Source organism: Hippoglossus hippoglossus, chromosome 22 (assembly GCF_009819705.1).
Source record: "Hippoglossus hippoglossus isolate fHipHip1 chromosome 22, fHipHip1.pri, whole genome shotgun sequence".
NCBI classification, from domain to species: domain Eukaryota; kingdom Metazoa; phylum Chordata; class Actinopteri; order Pleuronectiformes; family Pleuronectidae; genus Hippoglossus; species Hippoglossus hippoglossus.
In genome coordinates this window covers 18,764,556-18,782,466 of record NC_047172.1, presented here as the reverse complement: position 1 = coordinate 18,782,466, position 17,911 = coordinate 18,764,556, and the positions used below count along the sequence as shown (strand labels likewise).

The window sequence follows — 17,911 nt, the reverse complement described above, 5'->3', positions numbered from 1 at the left end:
TTTAAACAATTTCTTATGCCTAATCTGATCTGTATGTGCATGTATTGCTCCACAGGACAGCAGCATGGTTTATACCATACACATCTCCTACCTGGAGATCTACAACGACACAGGATATGACCTTCTGGACTCCAGACAGGAGGCCTCCCGACTGGAAGACCTACCGTCAGTGTTCTTCCTCTTTGCTTTTTGCTACAGACGCTTCAGGAATGCTGTTAGCTCAGAAAATGTCGACAGTCCTACAGTGCAGTGTATATTTCACTTCTGATAATTTCATGCACGGGTGCGTGTGTTATTTTAAAGTTGAAAAGACCAATCACCACTGGGTCCATTATTCTCCCAAACACTTGTGGGTTTAGTTGAGCCTTTTTCCTCCGCAGCCATTTGTCAGCCTGGCCCAGAGTCACTGTGTGGTGAAATGTGGAGACTCTCGTATTTACCAGCCCACTATGAACTGCCAACTGACATAATGGGACTGTGGGACAGCAATGGATGTGGTCAACCTGGTGGCAGACTAGGCCATTGGAGTGGAGGGCAAGAGGGTCATGTGGAGAAATAGCTTATATTCATAGCCGCTCACCGCTGCAGCTGCTCTGAGGGAAATTCAATTTTATATCCATCTACCTCTTATTTCACTAATTTCATGCCATTCTTTCTGCTTCTGTCTTTGCCTTCCCCATGTCTGTGTCACTTCCTCTGTCTCATGATTCCTCCTGTGTCATCCTGCTATATTTCCAGCTCTTTCTTTGTTTTTATCAATCTATCTTTGCAACTACAAATTTCATCTATCCGGTGGGTTTCTTGGTCTATTATCTTGATGTCATTCATATTTCTACCTGTTGTCATACTCATTGCTTTTTCATCTCAAAGTGGACTTTGGACTTCCAGGCAGGACATCGTCGCGGTACATCATTTTTGGTGTTCGCTGTTTCTTGTACCAGTTCCATTTAAGTTTTCTCTCTCTTCTTACAGAAAATCCAGCTCAAGGTTTGGATGCCCACAAATCACAGTCTGCTGCAAATAGACAGTGCCCGTCGTTAACCATGCTGTGGCCACACTTGCTGATTCAAGGAGAAGCTGAGGCAGTTACAAAGTTTCTCCCTCTGAACGTTAGGCTGCTTCTCTCTCTCACTGCCGACAGAATCTATTCTCTTCTTTTTGATATTCCTATTTTCATTTTTTCCCCCTGGTTCACTTATTATCTCCGTCTGTGCTTTATTTCCATTTATGCGTTCAGCACTCCACCCTCTGTATGTTCAAAAGTCTGCTTTGTAAATACATTTAAATGGATCTGTATAATTTCTTAACATTTGTGTAAAAATACAACAATTAGATCCTATTTGTTGATGGGGCTGGTTGGGAAAATAACCCTCCTAGGACACAGTCTTTAATCACACTGAGACTAATACTGCTTTATCAAACGAGCTCAATTACCTACACATGTTGACACAATTATCTACATGTGTTCCCGAGTCATTCCGCCCTCGCTGACATCTCAATCCAGTAGCCAAACTGTCACAACCCTGGTGGTATGATAGAAGTGATGTGGTAAGATCACAGGAGTCTATTCATAGCCAACCCTTCCAGCACACTGTGTTTCAGGGGGCCTGTTGCGGCTTCAACCCAATCACCTGTTTGTTTTTAAAAGCAAGCCCTGTCTGTTATCACGTTATGAACCCCCGGACAGATAAAGCACGCGTCAGCCCGGGTCGCAGCCCACGCCGACTTGCAGATGTGGTTTGTTTGGATTTAGAGCCGAGCGAGGCCAAGTCAATTTGAGGAAAATAGATGACATAACAGACATAATTAGTAATGGACTTGTAATTGCCTCGGTGTTGGATTATTTGGGTTTTGACTGGATTTGTCCTGATTTGTCATCTTTTTGTTTTCACAATCTGAAGTTAATTCATTATGCTGGAATTTCCTGTAGTAAGATTTCGGGGGGTTTTCTTCTTTTTTCCAGAAGAGTAACGATTATGGAGGATTCAGACCAGAACGTTCATCTCAGGAACCTGTCGCTGCAGCAGTCATCCAATGAGGAGGAGGCTCTGAATCTACTTTTCCTGGGAGACACCAATCGCATGATTGCAGAAGTAAGAATTTCTTCTCTACACAGCAGAAATGTTTAATATGACCTCAACTTTTAAGTCGCACACCATCAATGCGTCGGTGGTTTAAGTCAGGACTCTAAACAGCAACCACTCCCAGGGTAAATGGCATCAAGGTTATTTTTTGGCCATGAATGTAATGGACATTCTAAAAGCTACCTTGGGACCCTTCTAAAATATTATTTTGGTCCCCTGTGGTCCCTTTTACCATGTGTTTTCTAGTAAATCCAAGCATTCTCTCTGTAATTTCTGTTTATGTTGGGTTTTTTCTACTCTCAGACACACAGACTCCCCATGCTGATGAGACATGCGGTGGGCCAGCTTTTTGCTTTGCAACCTGAGGTTTGGAGCAAAAGGCCTGAGCTCACCTTGTTTACTCTTGTTGCCGGATTGTATGTAAATAGCAGACAGTAAAAGTGAACGGGATAATCAGGTTTCAGTCAGAGATTCGCCTTTTCACTTCTGACAAGTCGGTTTCTGTTGTGGCTGCAGGATTCTTCCGTTAAACAAAATCAGTGCAAAAGAAGGGGTTGTGGGATGTAAGATGGAATTTGTAAATGGTTTGAGTAGCTAGTAGCGTGTCACTTTACTTGTAGTGCATGAAAACGTGCATCACAAGTAAATCACATATTCCACCGAACACAGGCCATCACCAAAACAACATTGCATTGGTTTTGTTTTTCCTTGAGGATACACTTTAACACCAGAGTCCACTGTTGTAAAATCCCGAGGAAATGTTTTAGTAGAAACACATTCCTGGATCTTACATTTGTTTATCAAGGCGTTGCAATGCTCAGCAGGGAGCCCCCAGCGTAGTCCACCCACTCAGAGACTTTGGTGAACTCCAAAAAAGTAGATTTCCCTTGAGCGTGAAGCAAACAAAGAAGCATGGTGGATAATTTAGCACTGCCAGAATCCTCCCAGAAGTCCTTGCTCCTCATGGACCTTCGATAAAGTTAAAGTAGTACTTTCTTTGTTCTCCTGCTCACAGCCATGTGGACAAAATATGACACATCCATTCACACCACACTCTGCAGACCATGAGCTCACTCACTCTGAGACCTGGCAATCCCCTCTGCACTTTTATTGGACAGGAAATAAAATGCACCTTCTCAACTCTTCACCCTTCCTTTTGCCTCACTGGGAAAAGTGTTCCCCTCATCTGGTTTAATCTCTGCATCCTTGTTTCTTCTCTTCACATCTGCGGATGAACAGCCTGGACCTCTCCCCTTCCTTCTACATCCTAAAAGCCTCATGGCAGAAAATTCACTCTCAAAATCTTTTGAATCAGTAAGCCTCTAATTGTTTCGGTAGCACAAATTGCCTCTTTTATGCTGCATCACTTTAACACCGTGTGTGGTTAGCATTGTGTTGAAGTAAAACACATGAGAGTGAAGGAAGTGACTCCACCGAGGTTGTTTTGTTCTGTTGTTTTTCCACAACTAAGGAATATGTTAATGCTCCTTTGTGGATACGGTTTCCTCTGTGGACATGCACACAGTATATACCTTTTAAATACTGTATTTTATCTGCACTTGTCTATTTGTGCTGACAGTTATTCGAGGACTCCTAAAAGATCTTTATCATTGTGGTGATTATCAAAATGAAATTATTTTGGGACACGCCCCAAAGGAATAGAGTATATCTCTTCAACTACAGGGTCTGCTGTATATGAGTAATCTCAGTATATATAAAAGCTTGGGCTCAGTCTTGAAAAATACAACAGTAAATAGGACCCAATGACACATAAGAGCCAATCCTTCACTCCTTATCTATGTGCAACTGCCTGTGTATTTGACTGTTATCTATGGGTGCTGGTTTGCATTCCCACTGATTTCTGCCGCCAAGGACGTTATGCTTTCACCCCTGTCCTTTTGTTGGTTGGTTTGTATGTTGGTTTGTTTGTTATCAAGATTATGCCAAAACTGCTGAATGCATTACCATGAAACTACCATGGAAGGATGTGGTGTCGGTCAGGAAAGAACCCATTACATTTTGGTGCAGATCTCTATCAGGGTTTTCTCTCTTGAACTTTGTGAGATAGGGCCTCTTTTTTCCCAGGGAAAAGAGTGTGTAATATGTGGCTTTATTTTCTTGGTGCATGTATTTCCACCAATACACTATTATTACTTTTCTTTACTGTACATAGTATATCAATATATCAAAATACCACTTGACTTAGACTTGGGTCATAGGGTCATATTACTGCTACAGTTTACAGTTCATTTTCTAAATGTTTTTTGGAAGATCAACAAAAATATTTGCATGAATTGATTCTGAATCACGTGCAACCTGGATCTCTAAATGTTTAAACACACTTAAGCAGATTAATGTTAAAGAGGTTTTCTCATGGTGTTTGGTGTGAGTTGGTGTTAATAGGATGGTTTTAGAAATATTGAATCTTCCCTAAACTTGATCCTGTTTGCAGTCTTGTTAGGTATGTGATCCTCTACTGTCTTAGGGCTGCTTCAGATTACTTTAAGAGATACCCTGTGGAGCACACATGGATGTGTGCAGACCGAAGGGAATTTGGATGGAGGAAAGAGATGACAGCGGTGGGTTAAGATAGTGAAAGATCTGTCAAGAGCTGTCATGGCCCTTACAGGCAGGTGTTGGCACATGTATGCCAACAACAAGTCAGGGTCAGAGCACCTTTGTAGAATGAATGTCCAGGAATGTCTGTGATGATGATGTTTTCATGCAGAGAGGAAAAGTGAGACATGTCCAGATCAGATCAGTTACAAATCCACAAAAGGGAAAAGAATCTCGCCAAAACCTATTTATATATACATGTACTGTATCATCATGATACGTGTTAATTATAACCAGTTGTGTGTAAGTCTGTGGCACAAGCAAGAAAACAGAAAGAAGTCCATGATCAGCGCTTTTTCACTGAGTGTTATTTCCTCTGTTTATTCTCTCAGTGAGGACCAAATGAGTAAACAATCCATCCTCCTCTAGCTAATAACGTTTGTTTGTGCAGAGTGACTCATGCTCTAATTCTGTCTCCTCCTGGTCTCAAACCTGACTTCTGCTGTTTCAGTGACCATGTCAAAATCAACCTCAGCTTTCAGCCGCCACCATGTGTTTACTGGTCATCAGTTACACATGGTGCAGCTTTGATCTTCAAACCAGCACAAAAATAAAAGATTAAGAGGAAACATGTTTTTGGTTGTTTGAATATGGGGACACCGCAGCCGGATAATAAAATTCCTGTTTCCTATTTTTGGGTATCATAATTTCAGGGGATTTCAGACGACTCTAACACAAACCTTATTGCGTCCCAACAATTCTGCAGTATTTTCCTGTTCTGCTGACTGTTCCCTCACTCCTCTACTCCTATTTCTGTTGTCCCCAGACTCCCATGAACCAGGCATCGACACGTTCCCACTGTATTTTCACTGTGCACGTGTGCAGACGGGAGCCGGGCTCAGCCACCGTGCGCCGCTCCAAGCTCCACCTGGTGGACCTGGCCGGATCAGATAGAGTCAGCAAGACTGGCCTGAATGGGCAGCAGCTCACTGAGGCCAAGTACATCAACCTCTCCCTTCACTACTTGGAGCAGGTAACTGTACTTCTGAAGCTTTGATTACAAGACTGAAATACATTTTGGCATCGAATATGTTTTATTTGATATGTCTGAATGTTTCTCTACATGATACGACGCTGAATTTAAAGCATGCCCTGCTGATATAGGCTTCCTTATATCGTCAACTCACTATTTGTTCATCATAATTCACTTTAAGTTAGATGTTGATAAAGGTTTTCTTGCCACTACTGTATGTAACAGTATTGATGCTATTAGAAAGCTTAAATGCATTGTCTTCTTTTCAATTCTTTCACACCACCTTTGTCTTCATTTACATGGCATTGCCCTTCTAATTCCTCTCTTCCTCAGGTGATCATTGCTTTGTCAGAGAAGAATCGCTCCCACATTCCCTACAGAAACTCCATGTTGACGTCTGTGCTTAGGGACAGCCTTGGGGGCAACTGCATGACCACCATGATCGCCACTCTGGCAGTCGACAGGAGGAACCTGGATGTAAGGGCGAATACCAAAAATGACATATTCTGATACATTATTCTTTTAGATTGACAAAGGTTGAGAAGAAATAGTGTTATTAGTATGTTGGCCTTGCTAGATTCCTCTGTCAGGAGTGAAGGTACTTTTTCAAAACCTCATCTGAATTTTGTTGCTATTTAAACCAAGAATTTAAATGATATTCATCAAGACATGAAATATTGCTTTATTGTGTATATTTTGTTAGAAGTTGATGAAACATTTGTTGAGTCTTTGTATTCCCTGAAGAAAATGTATTTAATGACATTTTTTAAATCTCTTTTCTTAGGAGTCCATCTCTACATGCCGCTTTGCTCAGCGCGTGGCTGTCATTAAGAACGAGGCGATATTAAATGAAGAACTGGATCCTGCCTTGGTGAGACAGCCAGACACGGCTACAAATACCAATGCTGAGCCACAGTCACACCGCAAGAGCATGACTTAATGTGCTGTTTCATTAGAGCCAGACCCTCCTCATAGCTTCCAGACCTTAAATTGATCAGCGAGTGAATAGCAGTGAGAATCCAGCTTCTAAATGTAACTAAGTGTAACCCACCATGTGCTCAAGTGTCCTCTTTAGGTTTCAGATTCCTAGTTAGTTTTTCCAGTGTCAGACAATCTGCGACAAGCAGTTTTTCAACCTTGTGAAATGTGGACCTCTGTCCGCCTTGAGCTACTTAGATCGCTCACAGGTTTTCTTTGTATTCTCTTTCTTGTTTACATCTGTCCAATTCTATTATGGCTCATTTTTATTGTTTCCATATCTACCTCTTTATTACATATAATATCATAAAGCACATGTCTGAGCAGTTAAGCCACATTATCCCTTAACAATAACCTCCCTCCATCACTTTCTGCCTTTAGTTCTTGTCAAATCCTCTAAGGAGTTTATCTCACACTTTAATAAAGATAGGAAATAAACTCCATCACCTTCCTGTATTGTAGCATGCCAGAAAGCAGACCTGGTGGTTGTTGTAACAGCCCCTTGGGGAGAGATACAGTAATAAGCCATCGCAGCTTTACATCCGCTTCCTCCCCTCACACCCAGATCTGCCTCAGGATCAACTGCTACTGTATTACTGCTACTAAGACTTGGCTGGCCACTTGCAAACCCCGCAGAGGTATTTTTAAGAGAGTCTGCGGCCGGCCCAGTAATTGTGACAGTGTCTGGTAGCTCCAACTTGGGTCCGGCACAGTTACAGCTTCAGGAAAACCCAAACTCCGTGGGCAAACTTCTTGTCTCTGTTTATGGCTTTTTAGTGTGTTTCTCATTTTGTTCATTGCTCCTGTCTCTCTGTCTCTCCTTCTATATCTCTCCCTGGTTTGCAAAGAAAAAGCAAAGCCAGTAGTGCAGTCGACAGATTAGAATGATGTCATTTTTTGTGGCTTGGGGTGACACTTAGACTCCTACTTTTGGCCCTACCCATCTAAAGGCACACTTTCTATTGGACACGGCGACTGTGGTAATTGATTTGAAATCTGGAATTGGCTTTTCACAATCTTGCAGTCCGTGTTTGCTACATCATTCGGACCACACACTGCCTTAATGGTCCAATGCTGTAGCCTACAGGCTACAAATGGCAATTCTTCAAACCTGATGGGAAAGCGGCCAAACCGGACGAAACATTTAACAAGACTCTCGTGGAAAGAATGAGGTGTTGAAAGTGACCTGTGATCATAAGGAATTCAGCTACAGTGACCACACCATTTATGGTTCTCTCTCCTAGCTCCTCTGAGAGCGCTGAGTTCAATCTTAATCCTCCCGTGAGACCAGGCTGCAGTCGTCATAGGAGAACTGTCAACAGATACTGTATCTTCCACCTTACTTTCACCACCTTGCTATTGCATTTATTTCAAGTTTATCAACTTGAGGATTGTGTGCAGGAGTTTGCTTTGATTTGAGTTTAATTATTGTCAAACTCTCTAATAATAATCTTTAAGGCATCAGACAAGTTGATTTTAAGATCTTATGCAGTTAAGTGGAGGGTAATAGAAGGCTGTGCGACCCTACTGAGCTTGGGCCCTTTCCAAATTAAAAGATACACGTAAAATCTTGGTTGAGAAGACAACTCTGATTAGTGATAAGTGCACACCAGTGAGTCTAACAGAGGCCTGCTCAAAGCCCACCAGAGACATGTTCGGCCAGCGGGTGTACTTGGTCTTTTGTACGTCTCATCTAAGTGTTTTTTAAGGAGACCTATTGTGCTTTTTCAGTTTCCCCCTTTCCTCTAGTATGTTATTTAGATTTTCAGACGTTCTGCCAAGTTAAACTACATTTGCCTCCTGCACACCTAGTGGCTAGTCTTGCATGCCCCCTAACAACGCCAGGTAAATTGTTAATAAGTTTCTTGAACATTAGAAAATGTAAACCTTTTCAATTAAAAACCCAAATTACATTACGAACCTGAGCATGATATGTCTCCTTTAAGACAGAAGGGAGTTGGTAAGTATTGCAGTGTAGTGCAATGCTCCGTGCATGGAACACAGCCCGTGTGTTAGGGTGTAGAGGGAAATGATGCCTTAAAAATAAGACTCAAGGTTCCATGAGAGCAGCATGTTTGTCAGTGGCATTCAACATAATATGTACCGTATGCTTATGCGGTACAATCTGTGGTTACTGCAGTATATACAGTTTATTGTAGATTGTTTCTTGCCTTGAGCGGATGCTATGTTTTCAAGAAAAAGAGGGATGATCTGAAGGTAGGACTGTTTCTACAAGTTAGGTCAACGTGCAAAGTTTATGATGTAACATGTTTATAGTGAACGTTTACATACCAATCGTGCAGTGTTGGTTTTCCATCACTATAACAATCTGCATGCTGCATTGTTGCACTGACATGGCTTTCCATATAGGATATGCTGACATCATCAGTCACATGTCCTGAGTCAGTTTTTATTCAGAGTGTCGGGAGTCTGTTGCGGTGCTGTGGTACCAGTCTGGGCTAGGCGCTCTGAAATAGACTGCACCATTCTGCTGACCAACAACTAGTGGTCAGCCCTGGAGGATGCAGCTGGGAGACTTACATCAGACCGTGTCTTCCAAAAAAGAGATACAGGGAGCGGCTCTGGTGACGGATGGTCAGCTATGATACTCAATGTTGAAAAATATGATACAGGGCGGATTAAGGGTGAAATTTTGTTAAGTTAAGTGGCACCCACCCAAAACCGCACTGTAGGTCTGTTTCTTCTCTAGAGCATCTCGAGTTGACAATGTCTGACTGTGTGACTGGTTCTGTCTTTCCATTTGTCTGCTAGAAGTGGCGGCGCTTCCCTCAGTTAGATCACTCAGTCTCAACGTTGACTTTGATTTGGTTTCACTGGCCTTTGGCTCCTTAGCAACTTTGTGTCAGAAGTGTCACTGTGTGTCTCTAGCGCACAGACGCCATTTTCTTTTGTATCTGCTCTTTCCTAATGGGACAGTTCCAGTCTATCAGTCTGCTTTAGTATTTCGCAGTGTGGTCAAATTCAGTGGTGATAGTTAAGTGGGATTTATGCTGAAGGAAGAAGTGGGTCATGTGAGAAAAAGAACAATTGCCACTTGTTTCTTGGTGGTGAAGTGTGTTTTTTTTGTGGTGTGATTTTATTTTATTACAACTGGTCTGGCATCTGCTCAGTAACTACACCAACCATTGATTTTGATGTTGGCCTGTTTTTCCATGACATTAACATATAATTGTACATTTCTCTTTATATTTATTGTTCCCTTCTTGGAGAAAAGGAAAGTGTTCCAAGAAGATTTGGCAAATACACAGTTAACATCTCAAACAACAACCTGCAGAGAAATCAAGCTATAGCGTTTATTTATGATAATCAGTCATAACAAATCCACACACTGCTCTGGCACATTTACCCTTTTAAGATTATCTTATATAGTTAAATGTCAAACAAGGCCAGAGCTGGTCATATATTCTGTACAGTGACAATGGCTGTCTCAGACCTAAGTGTTTCACTGGTTCAGACTGTACTACACACCCATAATTCAGTGCGATGATACTTTAGCCTGTTATTATCGTGATTATGATTTTTGACTTTGATAGACATCTTGCTGTTGCTAATGTTACTTACTGCAAATATAGCTATCTTAGTACTAAAAAGGAACGTCTGGACTTGTTGGGATATTTTCATTTTTGTATAAATATATACAGTAACCAGAGCCGGACAGCGGTTACCAAGAGCACCCAGCCTGTTGGCTCAGTGTGCAGGGCTGCAACCAAACACGTGCGGACAGACAGCAGCAAAAGGTTATATGTGTTCTTTTTTTTTCCGCCACTGTAGCTAATGCTATTTTATATTTAGTTTCCTGCATTTTCTCACTGGAGCATCCAGTCGTCTGGAACCACTTAAATTTGTCTTCAAGATGCATCTGCAAGATAAGCCACAAAATAATTCTTAGAGGGATTCTCTCATCGGTTGGCAGTAGCCAAATAGTGTCCGTCTGCAAGTGCTTGTGTCTGAGTGTCTGTCGGGCACTGTTCAAATGTGTGCATATTTACATGATATGTGTATACAAAGAGTTGAAGCTCTAATCCTGTGTGTGTGTGTGTGTGTGTGTATTTCAGCTAATAGCACGTCTGAAAAGGGAGATCGAGTCTCTGAAGGAGGAGCTGGCCATGGTGACAGGACAGCAGAGAGATGGCCAGCTAACTGTGGAGGAGATTCAGAAGTACGTCCCTTCTTCTTCCTTGATTCCTGAGCCCTTCAGTGCAGTCAGCCTTTGACCATCACATGGACATTATGGTCTATGATGCTAGAGATAAGATAAAGAGGAATAAGGAGGAGGCAAAACACTTGTTCATAAATGTTCTAGAGCAAAATGTTTCAAACTGTTTGAGAGGAGTCTCAGAAAACTCGAGCGTTAAAATATATCATTGGTTACAAAAGGAGATCAAGAAAAATAATGTGTTTAATTTCAGATGGTTAAGATACAGTAGTTTTGGGAAATTTTAGCCAGAGTCAGAACCTAAAATATACCTCAGAACTGACCGTGTATTGGTGAAATGTATTTGATGTAGTTAAATAGCTCGCTCAACTGAGTGTCTATGAGATCAAACTAAATCGTGATAACATAAGCCCTTCTCAAGTTTTCCTTTCATATATATGAAGTAAGCACCTGAAGATTCTTTGGTCAGACGTGTTCACAACAACAAAGAAATATCCAGAGTGTTTAGGTGAGGGGTGGGGACGGGGGAGCATCCAACATATAACGTATAAATTCACAATCACATGTCTTCTATGTTTGTGGCTCCGCTTTTCGATCCTGAGATATGTGTATTATTTTAGTTTTGCATCTGTTATGTGTTAAAAACGTCATCAACATGCCCACCCACTCATGGTGGATCCTCCGGAGGATCTCCAGAGGATCTCCTGAGCCTCCTGAGCCTCTCACTCGGACATTTGCGCTCTCACATCCAGCTCCTCCAGATAATATCAGGAGAGTTCATTTCATGTCTGAACTCTATAGGTTTTGGGAAATTCAGCAAAACTAAGAAAGTGAACTAAGTCGGTGTGAGGGTGTGCCTTTTCCAAGCTTTGTTTGAGAGGAGGCCCCGAGTTTCAGACTCAAAGAAGTCCTGCTTTAGAGGAACTCACAGCCACAGGAACATGTATATTTGTATAGTATGTACGTGTGTATATTTGAGTATAGTAATGTGACCTCAGTGAGCCAGTCACCTCAGGTCAGTGCAGATGTGTAAAGTGCTGTGTCGGCCTTTTCAGCCTTAGGACCTTTAAATGAACCTCAGAGCCAGGAACAGAGCAGTCGTTTGTGGACTCAAAACCCAGAGTTTCTTATTGAGCACATATATTTTGTGATTTATGTTGTATTTGGCTGTTACTTAAAGCGCCTCCATAACTTCTGCCGTTGGCTATGCGTCGATGCCGAGCTGAAGCCTCCTTCACTGAAGCTTAACCAGATCTAATGGAGTTTCCCGGGGCTCCGCTTCAGCCAGCTTTATTTGTCAAGCAGGGCCAGAGTTCAGGCCAGAGGTTCCACTGAGGACTTGGCACATCCAGGCATGATGTATTTACAACGCCTCAGCCCCCTCAGTCCGCCTTTTTATTATTTCCTCTCTACCCGCGTGATTATCCTCGATCTCCCCCCTGTTTGTGGTCCAACTCCCGGAGGGAACCTTTAATGATGTCTGTTGTGACCACATTCACTGGACATGCTGATTTTTGTGTTGCTGTTTCCTCTCCATGTTATGTCTTGACTCATCCCCAGTGAGTGATTGCCCATATCCTGGCTTATTTTATTGTCTCATGTCCAAGAACATATACAGCATGTCCTCTAGCATATAGATTTTTTTCTTTACTGGAGATTACCCTGCTGCCTTCGGTGCTGGATCAATATGTTACCATACAAGCTGAGGTCAATTAAAGTTTAAAATATTAGTTTTATAGGTTTGCTACATAACATATTGTTTTACTTTGGAAAAACTACGTGGAATTAAAACATTTTTTTTCCTAGATGATATTTAACATGATGTTGTACAGCATTCTCTACAATCAAACCTGTTTCCGGGGCTTGAAACAAGATGCTACGTTTGTATTTGTCATGTAAACCTAGCGTGTTTCTACGACGAACACGTAACAGCGGAAAATACAAACCGCACGTTGTCATGCCTGCATTGGATCCATTTGGATGGTTGCCTCCTGGTCTTTTCCAGTGCCTGGTTCCAGATTGTGAAGAACCAATGTTTGGACTATCATCTAGTGATAGTTTATCAACTGGCCGGCCGTGTGGAGCTGGAACACATGTTTTTGTAAATAGTTTTCTCTGACCAGACCCACATTTTAAACATTAGAAGCACTTTCTCAAATATAGATCTTACTGAGTGAGTGCCTGTTTAGCCTGTTTTAAGTGTGATAGAGAAGGATTTTCACATAGAATTTGTAATTAATTTAAGGTTTGATGTGTTATTACACTGTGTGTGTGTGTTTGTGTGTGTGTGTGTGTGTGTGTGTGTGTGTGTGTGTGTGTGTGTGTGTGTGTGTGTGTGTGTGTGTGTGTGTGTGTGTGTGTGTGTGTGTGTGTGTGTGTGTGTGTGTGTGTGTGTGTCTGTCTGTGTCTGTGTCTGTCTGTCTATATCTGTGTATTTAGGTTGGAGGAGCTTGCTAAGGCCTTTCTGGGTGACCCTGAACCAGACGTGCCTCTGTTACTGGGACCAGACATGAGGAAAATCCAATACTGTTTCTCCCTGCTGAAGGTAACATTCACTCCAGTGTCTTCATGAAACAGGGTTCGTGTGCAGGCCCCCCCTGGATAACTCTTTGTGTGTCTATGCTCTCTTTCTGTCCATCCATATACCGCATATTCTAAGGTGCTGGGGGGGTCTTGCTGAGCTTGGTTGAGAGGATGGGAACACCTTGGACAGGGTCAACATACAGAGAAAAACATTAAGCGTCACACTCTCTTATTCTCTCTATCTAGAAGATGTTTCCTTATATCAGGTCTTACGTCACCGCTTCATAACAAGCTCAACTATGCTAGTATCACAGCGGAGTTCACTACAGGTTGCTATGCTAGCTTATTAAAACATATTTAGTTGATGTGTCGGAGCTGATTTCTTTTCCTTTCCCTCCATCCATCAGCTCAGCAGTGACCAGCTGACCAATCGCTTCTTCTAAATAGCTCCCCCTACTGTGCTTTCCAGAGAGATATTTCACTTTTGAATTAACTTATATTTCCTTTTTTAATGTGCTTATATCCTATTATAGCCAGTTGCTGTCTTGTCAGATTGCATGGATAGTAATGCATTTGTATGACTTTACTTTCACAGAAGAAGCTGATGATCGTATCCTCAGGCCTAAGCTTAAAATGACTGTAAATCATATGTGTGATGTTATTCATTTCCAGTCAGTGAAAACATACTTTTGTCCAGACAAAATCTCAGAGATATGTGTTACTCTGTAGCTTGGCTACAAAATGAAATATTTTAAGATCCACTGATTCCCAGCTTTGTCCAGTGCTGTTGATTTTCCCACGGCCTGACTTGAGTCTAGACACTTGTTGTTTTGCAGTTATGTGCCATCTAATTAGATCCAAGGTGTAATGTTGACAGTAATTGTTGATGCGTGTATTTTAAACAGATCTCCTCAACAATTTGCACGACAGCGTAAAAAGTTAAGTCTACCTGTGTCGGAGTAAACAAACAGTTTATCGTCTTTGGGCTGAGGCATCGAACAGTGGAGAGAGTGTATTTTTTATTTTACTGATGAGTTAATATTGTTTTATTAAATGAAAAATAATAGTTAACCCAACATATATAATGCTGGAAGTAAGCTGATGTTTTCATCTATTTTGAATTGGTTAGTGGATAGATATAGTATTTTTGTTATGAACACAGGGTTTAGACACATTTTTTGTGTTTGTCTGATTTAAGAATTTACTAAATTTGGCAACTAGTAATCACCTGAGTGTTGTGTTGTTTATTTTGTCGCTTTTAAACACATTATTACCTGCTGCTCATTAAGGTCATTGTGTTTGCGTTTTGTCCAGGTGTATTTAATAGTGTTGGTGTTTGGAATTGCATGTTGTCTTCAGAATGTTGGTTGAAAAAAAAAAAACAGTTCATAAAAGTTTTTGTTTATTTGACAAAGTCTGATTGGTTATAGATTTTATTCAGCGTTTCTTGTGCAGCAGCCAATGACCCACTGCTGCTAAATGAGCGTAGGGAAAACACTGCAGCACTCCCACTGCTCCTGGGCTACGGTTCGGTTGAAGTTGGAGCCGCCACCAGAAGCAGTTCCAGATCCCACTAGAAAGCCTGTTTATCTCTCCTTCAGTTTGTTATGATCTCCTGTTCAGTTTACATTCCTCTGAGCATCACCCCAATCACACTCCACTGATTCTGTAGGAATTTGGATCTGGTTTAAATTTGATTTCCCTCTTCTTTGTTCTCGGTGCTGGTTCGTCCTTCCACGCTCAGTCCTCTGCTGGTCCCTTTTTTCAGGCTGATGTTCAAATACCAGAATGCATGCCGGCAGTTGTATCTTTTCCTTTCTGTGACCTTATATGTGTAGTGTGACCTCCATCATTTAGCACTGTGTGTACAAAACGTTGTCACGCTACAGTGATGACATGAAGCGGAAAATGTATCTTCAAACCTGGAAAACGTCAGCCCAAAACTCGAGCGTCAGAGTGCTTCCATATATGCCCATTAAAACTTCTGAGACCAATCCTCTCTGCTCAGCGGTATCGTTCTTCTCCGTGGTATCTGCTCCACGTGGAAAAAAAAACACTTTAACACGTTTCCCACCTGTGTGTAAAGATGGAAAACCACTGAGTTATATTGCAGACAGGGAAAAGAGGGGGATTTATTGAATGTTAATGGAATATCACAGACTTTTGCAGAGCATTACTTTTCAGGGTGGTACCATGCTGCATTTTCCAGCTTCTGCACATACTTGAGATTTGATGGTTGTTTGGATGTTTTTCCCTAGAGCAAATCCACCTGTAGTTTAAAGCAGGCTGTTCTTTTCCTGTAAAAGTTTATTGAGCAAAGAATTTTGGTAATATTAATACCATCATTTGACTAAATTTTATTCTTTACACACGTACAAGAATGTGAAGCGACCATCAGTTCACCAAAGTTGAACTTCATGCAAGGACAAGCTGCAATTTGCTTTATCACAGGAAGCAAATGTTTTATTTGCCCTTCCACATGAACAGATTGGAAGTGAACCAGGAGGCAAAGGTTCGCCTCTGATACATTTGCGTATGTGACTGGCCAAGGCTTTACAGTTAGAGTGAAAGTTTCTTTTATATTTTTCGCACAGGAAATGATTCTGGACAAGCAGCTTGGCGGGAACAAGCGCAGTGATGGGAAAGCGTCCCCAGCAGCAACAGTGAGTGAAGAAGTAATTCAAGACAACCCCCCCATCAGTTCAACACAGGTGACCAAATTGAAGGAGATGCTGACTCAGCGTGATAATGAAATCAGTATCCTTTGACATCATGCAAACAACTTCGTCAACTTTGATGATATAGTACATCTGACAGTGCTATGTTATGTTAGGTTTAATCTGCTGGTCAGATTAGACAACATCTATGCATGCTTATACTGATATAATGGGTTATATAGTTAGTCAGAATAATTATAAGACTGATTATGTCAAAGGTGGTGAAAGGATGCAGTATAAAAAATTGTTGTGGAATCCATATCAGGGGGTGGATCCAGGATTTCTTTTACCTTCTGTAACATTGGAATATCAGGAATATAGTTTTCACCAATTTAAGAATCAAAGAAACTGATCTGATCGATTAGTGTAAGAATTTGGTTGGTAGAGGTATGCTCTCTTTTAAAAATTGTTGGACCAACTTTGATTGGTTTCAGAGTTGTTTATACATTTTTATAGTTTAGTCAATTTTTTTATAACAAGAAATATCAGTAGCCGTCATCAGATCTTTTTGAATTTTTAAATTCCTTTTTTACTCAAGAACTGAAGAAATGTGAAAAGGTAAATTTAAAAGAAGCAACAGACTCCATGTGTCCAAGTGGAAGCACAGCTCAGTCCACAACCTCCCCAGATGAATGGTGGAGCTAGCGGGGACGAGGAATGCGGTGTGCATGGGATTGAAATGCCACATTAGGGAAAAAAATTGAGAAAAATCTACAAAAATAAATGGAGTGGGGTATGTTTCACCTCAAATTTGCATCTGCACTCACATTTTAATCACACTTACTGTTGAGAAAGGTATTAATTCTAAAGCGCCTGTGTTATTGCATGGTTGGATTACAGCACTTCACACACACATCTTGTATTCAAAGCAAACACGACATTTTGTTTTAATGTGCAAGGTCTAATGACTGCAGTAAATCATAATAACTATTAATCATAATTATGTTTGTTGCATTTGCATATTATATTTCTAATGGCTTTATGGGATCAGCCCCTCTTGCTGTGGCTTGCCATTAGATCAGGGCATATTAGTAGGGAAATTGAGACGTCTGGTTGATTATTTAGCCACAAAAACCTCAGCTCTTCAAAATAAATTGAATATTATCCTGCTCTTTGTAGATTTTTCCTCTCAGAATGTCATACACTGGTTTTCACATGATGTAAATATAATTGCCAAAATTGCTATAGTGCGTGTTTAAAAGCACATATTTCAGCCCGTAATGCAAACACACCGGTCACCGCATCGCTTTTATGTTCTTTCACTGTGAAGCTTGTATATAAGGTTGCAGTAGCCTAAACTGGTGGTGGAGGTGGTCTGTCTATAGCATGTAACACTATAGTGTGGGTTGACCCCCCCCCCCCTCTCAGGGCTGACATCATTTCCACACAGATCCCTAACAACTATATCACATCATTTCTGACTGAAGTTTGTATCTGCAAGTTAAATCACATCAACTCCTCTGCTAAAACCTTTACTGGGAGCCCTGCTTCTGTTCGGCTGCTGCCAGACTGACGCTGAGTCCTCGCTGGGTTAATTATGGGAGAGTCCCCTGTAAAACAAAAGGGTGTATCTCGACCCTCTGTCCCTGTGTGTTCCCATTAATGGCTGACTCCTCACGGGAGTGGGGCAGCTGGTAACACTTAGTGGAGTCTGCTGGGGTGATGGCACATCCACACGCAGAGCAACACGGAGAACTAACGAGCTCTACTGACTTCAAGGAGTAACATTGCATATGCATTAGTAACGCTGCGTAAAAAACGATTTGCCCAAATTTCACGTCTTGGACGTACCTTGGACTTAGCTTTGCGGTCGCGACATAAAGAGGCTCGACTGTATTAAGCT

General features: G+C 41.5%; 1 protein-coding gene across 2 annotated transcripts in view; it reads left to right on the top strand.

The window, feature by feature from the left end:
* The window catches only part of kif6 (kinesin family member 6), a 57,315-nt gene that overhangs the window by 9,161 nt on the left and 30,243 nt on the right, over positions 1 to 17,911 (top strand). For both annotated transcript variants that reach the window (XM_034577037.1, XM_034577036.1), the window contains exons 5-12: positions 56 to 165; positions 1,964 to 2,093; positions 5,467 to 5,673; positions 6,007 to 6,150; positions 6,458 to 6,544; positions 10,728 to 10,831; positions 13,268 to 13,373; positions 15,946 to 16,108. In XM_034577037.1, the coding sequence (XP_034432928.1) occupies positions 56 to 165; positions 1,964 to 2,093; positions 5,467 to 5,673; positions 6,007 to 6,150; positions 6,458 to 6,544; positions 10,728 to 10,831; positions 13,268 to 13,373; positions 15,946 to 16,108 (1,051 nt within the window). The remainder of the gene's footprint in view (positions 1 to 55; positions 166 to 1,963; positions 2,094 to 5,466; positions 5,674 to 6,006; positions 6,151 to 6,457; positions 6,545 to 10,727; positions 10,832 to 13,267; positions 13,374 to 15,945; positions 16,109 to 17,911) is intronic.